Consider the following 11,420-nt stretch of genomic DNA (forward strand, 5'->3'; position numbering starts at 1 on the left):
ATATATATATATATATATACTGATACACATTCGTTTACCACTACACCCTTACATTCATTTTTGTATTCACTTCACAATTTTTTATGTGTGTGTGTGTGCATGCGTGTGTGTATAGGTTTGCAGTACAAACAAGAGAAAGCATACCTCAGTACATGAAGTCAAGTTGTAGCTTATTTATTCGCAAGAAGCTGATGATTCACTCTATCGCTTCTCAGTTTCTAGTTGTGTGCAGTCAAACAGACAGCAGAAAGATTAATATTTGTGTTGTCTAAATGATCGCACATAATGAGAAACTCTGAGTAACAACGAAGTAGATTATCTTCCAGTAAATATACATGATCGCAATACACAACCAGGGCTTTCTACACACTTTTTTGCACCTTTTGTCCACCATTGTTTACTATACATATCCTCATCTTTCCCTATTAACACAAAATTTTATATCTATATTTATATATATATATATATATACATATATATATATATATAATCTCGATGTGCACCCTTTTACAGTTGTGTTCAGTATGTTGCTTCACATACCATTTAACCACTTCACTCCTGACATACCATTACACACTTTCTTGCTGCTGTCAAGCCAAGGAGGAAGCCTTAATGCGGTCACTCTCCTAGATTTAGCAGCCTAATCTCTCTCAAATAAACCACATGCTACCACTTTAAAACAAAATAAAAATAGAAGCAGGAACATACTATAGATAATATAGTCCTAGCTACACAGAAACAAAGACAAAATGAACATATATTTGATAATAGATCTGCTCAATAAGGCTTGATTGGGGTCTATATAACAACTATCCTTTCCACTGTACTGGATATATACAGTTGCACACCTTTTATTAACATTGCATCCCTTTACATATTTCTCACACCTCTCTGGCATTGTTCTATGCACATTGTCTTTTATACTTGTTGACGCTATTGACCATAAATTTTAGTTTAAAACAGTTTACTTTTTAATCCATCAAAATTAAGTTTAATCCATATTTAGAATTGATTTCATTAAGCTATGATCATAGGTGAAGTAGGATAGATTCAGCTGATTTTGCTGTGTGGTTCTGAATCAATAATTCCAGAACCTGATGTTCATATTATAACTGCTGCTAATTATCACCCTCATTAGCTGTAAACATATTATTTCATAAGGAACCCTCCCACTTTTTATGAGATCTACAAAAAATATTGTTATAAGATCAATCTGAAACATGTTTGCTGTTCTTATTGTTGTTGTTGTTGTCTATCCCCAGTTGAGGCATAATTGAGACATATGATCAGACATTCTCATCCTGTCTTCTTTCTCTCTGACAATATGTACGCTAGGACTAAAGAGGTTTGGGTATAATTTGAGGGAGATTTTGTTGCTATTTCTAGAAATTTCAGTGACAGTTTAGAGGCTTCCTGTTTGGTTTCAACATCTATTTATATGTTCTTATGTTACATCAATAATGGCCTCATTCGTAACAGTTTTTTTTTTTGTTTTTTTTACTTGCTGTTGTGGGTTGGATAGGTTTGCAGTTTAACATATTGCCCATCTTCCTGACCCCTTGATATCTTATCTGTGAGACCTGTGATTCTTAGATCTGATGTCATTCCTTCTCCCTGTATCTACAACTAACTTCTAATATTGGGGCATTGTAGCTTTTCATGCAGCTGGTTGGTGTCCTCCCTGGTTCCTTCTTTATGTGTTCTTACATGTTTGTGTGTTCAGGTAAAAGTTTCACAAAAATATCTAATCATATTTTGCTGATAACGTGTGTTTTTCACACTTGCAGTGCAATGAACAAGATACAAATATATCACATTTCTTGCTGTTGGATTGGTTCAATGAGTCGTGTTAATAAATGCATTTTTATTAAAAACAGATATCTGCAACATGTCTCATGCGTAGATTATCAAATGCTGAAATGGTTACAAGAGAACCTATTATTATAAATGAAAAATATTCAACAGCTGCAGGAAATGTCATGAAAGAATAAAAAGATTATAGAAGAAAACTAAATTTGCTGACAACAAAGTTAAGCCAAGGAGGAGAAGGCAGCTGTTTCCACACTGGCAATTTGTCAACAGCTGAAGATTGAAGATCTTATAGAATCTGTATGAAATGCAATATACAAAATATGAACCTGGCATTAATTAACTTCTCTTGCAGGTAGTATAACTATCTGAAAGTGAATCAGCATTTTAAATTCCACTGACAGTAGTTTAGTTTATGTCAGTTGTTACAATGGCAATTGCTCTGAGAATCTGTCCTTTGCTGTAGTTTATAGATGAAGCTGTCCTATTCTTTAAGTCTAACCATAATTTATTTTCCTCTGGATCTCCTTAACCTTTTTGTCACCGTCTATCTTTGTTTTAATTAAAGTACTTGTCTGGTACGTTTTTTGTTATTGACCCAGAAAGGATGAAAATTGAAGTTAACCTTGGCAGGATTTGAACTTAGAATGTAAAGAGTTGGAACAAATGTTGCAGACCATTTATTCCAATGCTTTAATGATTCTGTTAATCCACTATCCTAATTATAATAATCCTTTCTATTAAAGACACAAGGCCTGAAATTTTAGGGAAGGGGACTAGTCAATTACGTTGACCCCAGTGTTTCACTGGTACTTAGTTTATCGACCTCAAAAGGATGAAAGGCAAAGTTGTCTCCAGTGGAATTTGAACTCAGAACATCAAGGTGGACAAGATATTGCTAAGCATTTTGTCCAGTGTGCTAATGATTCTGCCAGTTTGCTGCCTTTAATAATAATAATAATAATAATAATAATAATCTTTTGTACTATAGGTACAATGCTTGAAACTTGTGGGGAAAGGCACCAGTCAATTACATCAACCCCAATGCTCAACTGGTACTTATTTCATCAAGCCTGAAAGAATGAAAGGCAAAATGAACCTCAGCTGAATTTGAACTCGGAACATAGAGATCCAGAAGAAATGCTGCTAAGCATTTTGTTGGATGCACTAATGATTCTGCCAGCTTGCCACTTTAATACTCATGATAATAAATTAGTAGTATAGAAAATGAATTCATACAACAAATAAGAAATCAAAATCATGATGGGGCTGGATCACTACAAGAAGGTTTTGATTTGCTATAAATTTTAATTATTCAAAAAGTTAACCACAAGATACAGTTGAAACACATCTACTCCACATAAATTTACTTAAGATCAAAGTTTCACATTGTTCATCCTGTGTTGACTCATTCTTTCCATATTTTTTCCATAATACCTGACCAGTGGTTCATTTTTATCACTGACATCATCATCATCATTTAACATCCGCTTTCCATGCTAGCATGGGTTGGACGATTTGACGATTTGGCAGAGTTTCTACAGCTGGATGCCCTTCCTAACGCCAACCACTCCGAGAGTGTAGTGAGTGCTTTTACGTGCCACCAGCACGAAGGCCAGTCAGGCGGTACTGGCAACGGCCACGTTCGAAATGGTGCATTTTATGTGCCACCTGCACAAGGGCCAGTCCAGCGGTATTGGCAACGAACTCGCTCGAATGTCTTTTCATGTGCCACTGGTACAAGTGCCAGGAAGGCGACGTTGGTAATTGTCACGCCCAAATGGTGCTATTTATGTGCCACCGGCATGAAAGCTAGACAGAATTTTAAAAATAATGATGAATTTAATAAAATTATTTTGTCATTATTTACCTGGAGTTTTGGTATGTGAATTAACTTGAAATATTGTTGTAAAGATTTAATGAACTACATTTGATGGCATATCAGCCACACTTTTTTTTTAAAAGATATCCCCTGATCCTGTATGTAAAGCAGGGCCTATATTACATGCTTTAACACCCTTAAATCATTTTCCCTGGACATACACTGCTGACATTGGAATGCATCTAATTTGCCATGTGTCTTTTATGCTATCAAATATAGTCTTGGGAAAGTTGGTATCAAAAGAGTTTAAAAAATACATCTTATCTATGTCTAATTTTTGTGTAGGTGCTGAAAACTGTGATATAAATATCACTTGGCATTGATTAAAGTTCCTTCTCTCCAATTTCATTTTCACTAGTTTTGACGTGAGGAATATTAATGTCTGTCTGTGCTTGTTATATGAGAGTTAGAACATTTTCTCTCACTTATTTTCTATATTCTAACAGAAAATCTTAAAATTCTCCTTCAGTGTTTGTTTTGTCAGTCATATTGGATGTGTCATTTTTGAAAAATGTATGTGTATGGGAGAAATTCTCTAATTATTGTATACTTACAGCAGTTTTTAAATTGTACACCAAAAGTTACTAACATTTAATTGTAAAATGTTTTTTAATCAGTCAGTATAAGAAATTTCCCTGACAAATAAATATTTGAATAAAAATTTACTACAGTTTTAAGAAATCTGTTTGTGGTCATGTAGTTTTGGGTTCAGTTCCACTGTGCAACACCCTGGGGAATTTCTACTATAGGGGCATGTTTGGTTATGTGGTTTAGAAGTTCTCTTTGCAACCATGGGATTTTGGGTTCAATCTCATTGCATGTATCTTGGACAAATATCTTCTGCTATAGCTCTGGGCTATCCAAGACTTTGTTAGAGAACATATTTGATAGAAACTGAAAAGAAACCCCTTGTGTGCTTGCACATATGTGAGAGACCTTATCTTAACATGCTTGCTACTTGTAAACAAAACTGTCATCTTACAAGCAGTGATGTTTGCATGCAGTTTTCCATTCAGTGGTCTCCATTTTTGATACTCACCTTCCTGATGTAATGTATAAAAGCAAAGTAATTTCAATCTATACAAATTAATGTAGGCCAATTTTTCTACAACATAAATTTACAGTTTACCCACTGTAGTAAAGTTAGTTTGTTAAACACTGAGCGAGCACCCTGTGTTGTGTAGGTTTATCATACCATATAAGTTTAATACCACTACCACCACCAAGAACAACACATGATTTTTGAATGCTTTTGGTCGACATATTTAGCTCCAGGTTATCTTTCATTGAGCACACATGATCAAAAACACTCCATTTGCAGCCATCAACTTTTAAGATGGGAAGTTGTGATCTGAGGGAGATTTGGTGACATATTTCTAATAAGCCAACCAACTTGGCTACATATTTCTAATAAGTCCACCAGAGGTGCACCCTCATCTATATACTGTAACCTTTATTGCATGTATTTGTTTTAACATTGCCACAAATATCCACTTTCCTTCCTGATGGGGATACTGTCCAGAGAATTAAATCTGGTTTTTGAGCTGGCTGCAGTTTCACCATTTGTTCATAATATGAACTTAAAAACTATCATGGCTTCACACTGTTGAAAATCAATCTCTCTCTCTCTCTTTCTCTCTCTTTCTCTCTCTTTCTCTCTCTCTCTCTCTCTCTCTCTCTCTCTCTCTCTCTCTCTCTCTCTCTCTTTCTCTCTCTCTCTCTCCCCCTCTCCCCCCTCTCTCTCACACACACACACACAGATATTAGGGCTAATTTCATCAGTATTAGTCTAGGAATCTTGAAGAAGGGTACTACTCATTTTGTTACCATATTTCAGGTCATTTTAAAACATTCTTTTATTTCATAGAATTCAGTGTGGTTTCTAGCATGTTGGTATCAAAAAGGTTAACTTATTGGACAAAAAAAAATCCTTGTGGATCTTGTTTTGTATTTTTAGCTGCTTTTGAACTTGTAAAAACAAATAAGTTACAAGCTTCACACCCGTAATATATCTGAAGATTCCAACTTATTTTTATCAGGAATGTATTCTTGTTTACGTCTATTGTTTACTAACCTTGCTCTCTGTCGGGGAGTTATATCGGGAATATGTTCTTGTTTATTAACCTTGTTCTCTGGAGTTTTAACATTTTTTAATGAAAAAGCCCTGCCCAAAAAAATTGGAATTTTGTTTCCCACAACATATTTCATTATTTGTCGTCACTGAACTGACTTGTGCTAAAACGGAATTCCAACATTTTCCTCACATTCTAATGTTTCGTCTTGATAGAATATGTAATAATCTGCCATAATTAATTACAATTAACAACTTTCTTACAAAATGACTGCAGATATTAATGAATGTCTCCTTTGTTTTTTTTACTTTCACACACATACACAGAAACACATATACACGCACCCACATATACATACATACACACAAATATATTTCTATTTCTATGTAATTTCTCTCATCTTCTTTGGTATTTCCAGTATCAGACAATTCCAAGCAATCTTATCTGAAATGTTTGGTGTGTGGAGATAAATCATCTGGAATCCATTATGGCGTGTTGGCATGTGAAGGTTGCAAGGTAAGAATTTAAGAATTTTCAAAAAAAAAGAAAAAAGAAAAACGGCAACAAGGTAGCAACTTAGTTTCAAGTTACACAGGAATTAGAGATTTTTAGTGCTGGGCTGAAATCAGTTAAAAACTATGTACACACTGTGTGCGTGTGTGCATGCACATATACATATGAGTATACAATGATACGCATAGTTTTATTTCATAATAATTCTTTACTCTATGACACAGCTCTTTAAATACTTTTGTTCATTTTCATTTCTTCATCATCTTCATTTAACATCTTACTTCCATGTTGGCATGGTTTGAACAGTTTAACAAGTTCTGACCAGTTGAACTGCATTGTATGCCAAAGTCTGCTTTGGCATGATTTCTGCAGCTGGATGCCCTTCTTAAAGTCAACCACATTACAACATATTCTGGATGTTTTTGTTTTCATGGCACCAAAACTTGCCAAAGTGATGCAAAGAAATGCAAGATGTTAGTATCTTTCTCTGAGAGATACTGTGTAGCCATCAGTGAAATATACACAAATTTCATTTTTTTCAAGTAGACAAAAATATGATGCCATAAATTTTTCAACCCATTCTACCCACAACCATATTATATTGTCTCTACACCCAAGCATTATTCTGGATTCTCCTTGACTACTATTGGATTCTCCATCCAATATTATAACGACTATACCAGTTCACTACCTATTGATAAGGTTACCTATTATCAATTGGTTGGCATAACATTTAAAGAGAGGTTTCTCTCATTTATTTCAGATCTATAGGAGATAAACACCAACATAGCATACTGCAAAGGGTCATTAGAGGATATCTCTGTAAACATAAACATTACAGTTTCATTGAACTATTGTCTTTTTTTTCTTTTCTGTTTTTGTATATGTTGTTTAGCTTAATGACACAGACCTATGATCAAAAGAATTCCTACTGTGACCATCCTGCCATATTTTCAGACTTAGTGGGTGTTAGGACTACATTATCCAATATAACTCTACCCTCTCCTTTTTTTATGGTAACGTATGATGTAACGTTAAATTGGTTGCTTATTTTAAAGCCACCATGTAGAGCCATCTCCTTTAATTTGACTTTAGTATGTGATGAAATGGTAAATGTACATGTAGAATACGAGTTCATTTCTCAGCAAGCAGAAATACCTTAAAAAGAGTTGTTTGTTCAAATGTTTATAAAAGTGTCTTTACTTGTGGTCAGATTATTGTGAAAATTGGCATTATTGCAGAAATGACTAAAATGAATTCTTTCCTATGTTTTCTGAATATTCAGCAAAGCCACTTTCCAAATAGTAACAGAGTTTGTAATCTTCCTTGATAGCTAAAACTGTTCCCTTTGCTAGATTTACTTAGAAATCTTTTGATTCTATGCTTCCACTTGTTTGTTTAGAAGTTTTCCTCTAATTTTTTTTATCTGATTCTGTTATGAGAACTACATCTGCATAAAAGTGTGTCTACTGGTCGTCAGTCAAACTCCTTTATTACTAGGTTGGAGACCTATTAATAAACAGGTGCTGAGACCTGAGCCCTGATGAACACTTGTTTGTAAGTTAATGCTTTGGATACCAACCCACCTAAGACTCTCCTTGGGTCTATGATTACAAACTACATGATTTATAGCTGACTAAATTAAATCTTCCATGAAAATTTCATGCTAATTTAGTTTCCAAATAACAGCTTAATAACAACAAAACAATTCATTAAATTTGTTTTTATTTTCAAAGTTAACTGAAACAAAGGCAGTGTATTTCCAGAAAATATAACAAAATGGGTTAAATTCCTTATTAATTTTGTTCCAATATTCATTTTTGCCAGTGCCTCATGTTTACATAGCTTGTGTGGCTTTCACAAGCTATTCATCTTGGCTCAGTTTTCTTGGAAACCACCAGAGTACAGACATTTAGAAATATTTCCTCTTAAAGAAATATTTGCTTGGATTAAATGTCAAAAATGATAGAAAATGAAATTTATCATACATGCATAATATACTTTTATTTATTTGCTTCTTATGTTGTTTTTATCATTTATTAGGGATTTTTTAGACGTGCTTTACAAGATATTGGCGACCCAACTCGGAAGAAGTGTTTTTATAATAAGAACTGTGAAATAACAGTGCAAACAAGGAACCGTTGTCAGTACTGCCGTCTGCAGAAATGTTTGGCATTGGGTATGTCGAGAACAGGTTAGTTTAATCACGGTTCCTTGATGGAAACAATGAAATTTCATCCTTTAGCAAATGTATTTTTTCTTTGTTTAATCATTGAAGACTAAATGTAAAGCTGATCCTATTCCACACTCAGCTTTATTTTTAACTTATACATAATTAAAAAAATATGACATGTCATTATATATGTTACATGTACAGAATTGTCTTGATTTATTCTTCCAATGGTTAAAAATAGCTCAGACTACTTTTGTCATTATCTAATTGTATTCTCTGTTTCCATTGCAGCTGCCAAACTTGGCCGGCGTTCTCGAAAGATGCGAGAGATGATAAAGACAATTGAAGATACTCAGACTCAACAAGCATTACACGGTTTATTAAGCTTACAGTCAGAGATGACTCCTGAGATGCTACCAGCATTTGTCCAAGCTCCCAGCCCCAGCAACTCAGATCTGTCACCTCTAGTTTCTTCAACAGCTGCTGTCACATCATCCATACCTATTGACTCAGAGGCAAACTCTGTCAACAGATCTTCTGTCACTGCGCTTTCCCTTCTTCTGAAGAACAGAGCTGTCAGCACTTGTGTCCCTAAGATGGCAGTTGAAGAGCATAAACTACTTGCTAATGGAGATAATTCTCATATCACTAACATATCAGATGCTGAGTCTGATGAGGGCTCAAAGTTACCTGAGCCTGTTGATGACAGTCCTTATCCCAAATCCATTGCCGTTGAACGCAGTCCTATATCTGTTCCTTCAACAGCGCACAAACCTGCTGTACAGTCGATTGTTAGTTCTATCTTAAGTATTCCTTCTAGTGTCTCATTTGGTGTTCAACAATCCTCGTTTGTATTGAAACCCAGCACCGATATTCGGCCAACTTCCCATGCAATCACTACAGTATCTCCTTCAACACAACGCTTTCATAACTCCTATATAAATCGAACGTCGTCAGTGCAGCTTATGAACCCGGTGAGCACCAACTCAGTTGTTGTCAACAAGCACACTGACCGCGCTCTGTCCACAACTGTCAGTACTATAACTACTACTACACAGCCATCTGTAATCGTAGCCAACACTTCATTAGATCTGCGTAAGACTTTCAAGCATGACAAACCGGTGAATCGAAGTCCAATTAAAAAGCGACCCTACATGATTTCTGAGCAAGAGGAGAGCTGTAATAGTATTCAGCCAAGTAAACACATCAAGCAAGAGGTGAAGGACAATGACAGCTGTTTCAATAATCTGTCACCTAAGGAGACTGTGTCTCCAGAACCGGTGAATCTATCCTGTAATATGACATCTACTCCCTGGCATCGAATGGAACAGCAGATACCTGACACGACATCCCCTAGTTTAACTGTAGTCAAACAAGAACGGCTCAGTTATCGGTCATCTGCTGACCATGTGATGACTTTGCCATCTGCAGCTCATGATAATGCTGCTGGTGCAAGCATTAGCGGACACCATTTGAATAGTTTGCGTAGAAGTGAGGATGAAACCATTCCAAACATGACAATGATAATAGAAGAAGCTTTCAGCAATAGCTTCGGTTGCCAAGAAAGTCGGATGACAGCCATTCAAATGCGTTATCAAGAGCTGAAGCCAGGCAAAATATTGGACAGTATGATAGGGAAACGTCTTAATGAGGATATACAGGTAAGTGATCCAAGTAACAAATGGTGGCTGTGTGCAGTTTTTTTTTTTTTTGTGTGTTTTTATTCAGTATTGCTTTTATGATGGTTTTAAATTTTCTTTTAAACCATTTAGCATGTACACTGGCTATATACAACCCAAATATTTGACCGTTTATGTTCAATCTGGCCAGATCCTGCCTCTCACACCTACCCTATAATGTGAATCTAAAAATGAACAATCACATCATCAAGATCTCAGAGCTTCAAGATAATGCATAATTAATTCAAAATAGTTAAACTAAATAAGCATTACATTTAACAGAGTAATATGAATGCTAAAGGAGGGTGGCGAGCTGGCAGAATCATTAGCACGCCGGGCAAAATGCTTAGTGGTATTTCGTCTGCCATTACGTTCTGAGTTCAAATTCTGCTGAGGTCAACTTTGCCTTTCTTCCTTCTGGGGTTGATTAAATAAGTACCAGTTACGCACTGGGATCGATGTATCGACTTAATCTCTTTGTCTGTCCTTGTTTGTCCCCTTCTATGTTTAGCCCCCTGTGGGCAATAAAGAAACAAATATGAATGCTAAAGGGTTAAGCATATTTGTTATTTATTTCAGAGAGCAGTGGATTGGTAGGACCATTAGTGTTGGGAAAAATGTGAAGTACTGGAATCAATGATATTGACTAACCCTTCCCTAAAAAAATTGCTGGCCTGTACCTTAATTAGAAACAATTATTAACAATGTTTCATGATATGTATTGTTTATATCAATAGTTCAGTTATTTTCCTTAAATGGAAGATGTATACATGATATAATCTACCCACATGTGTGTAGGTGATGTTATAATCAGTTGGTCTTATTGATATTCATTTTATCAATGCTATACTGATTAGAAATAATGTGAATATTGCACTGGGATTTGAACCAGAACAGTAAAATATTTCCACTTGCTTGTTTCCGCTAATGTCATTATCACCATCATTATCATTCATCAGTTTTGCATCCACTTCAAGGCAATGTCCTACCATGTCTGCGTTTGCATCATCATCATCATTGTTTTTTCGGTCCATTATTCCATGCTGGCATGGGTTAGATGAAACTTAATGAGGTAAAATTTCTGTGGCTGGATGCTCTTCCTGTCACCAAACCTCATTTGTTTTACAAGTCAAGTATTTTTCATTCCATTGATCTCCACTGAAATGCAGGACATTTGATTACTAGACAATATAAACAATGTCACCATTTTTAGTTCAGAAGGCCTTATATCTATGAAGACATACAAAATTAATGTATTCTCTCTCTCTCTCTCTCTCTCTCTCTCTCTCTCT

At 35.3% G+C, this 11,420-nt stretch overlaps 1 protein-coding gene across 7 annotated transcripts in view; it reads left to right on the forward strand.

Moving 5' to 3' along the window:
- Window positions 1–11,420, forward strand: part of LOC106880133 (uncharacterized) — a 208,078-nt gene that overhangs the window by 184,340 nt on the left and 12,318 nt on the right. For all 7 annotated transcript variants that reach the window (XM_052965614.1, XM_052965612.1, XM_014929956.2 and 4 more), the window contains 3 exons: window positions 6,182–6,279; window positions 8,320–8,470; window positions 8,741–10,110. In XM_052965614.1, the coding sequence (XP_052821574.1) occupies window positions 6,182–6,279; window positions 8,320–8,470; window positions 8,741–10,110 (1,619 nt within the window). The remainder of the gene's footprint in view (window positions 1–6,181; window positions 6,280–8,319; window positions 8,471–8,740; window positions 10,111–11,420) is intronic.

This window comes from Octopus bimaculoides, chromosome 2 (genome assembly GCF_001194135.2).
Source record: "Octopus bimaculoides isolate UCB-OBI-ISO-001 chromosome 2, ASM119413v2, whole genome shotgun sequence".
NCBI lineage: Eukaryota > Metazoa > Mollusca > Cephalopoda > Octopoda > Octopodidae > Octopus > Octopus bimaculoides.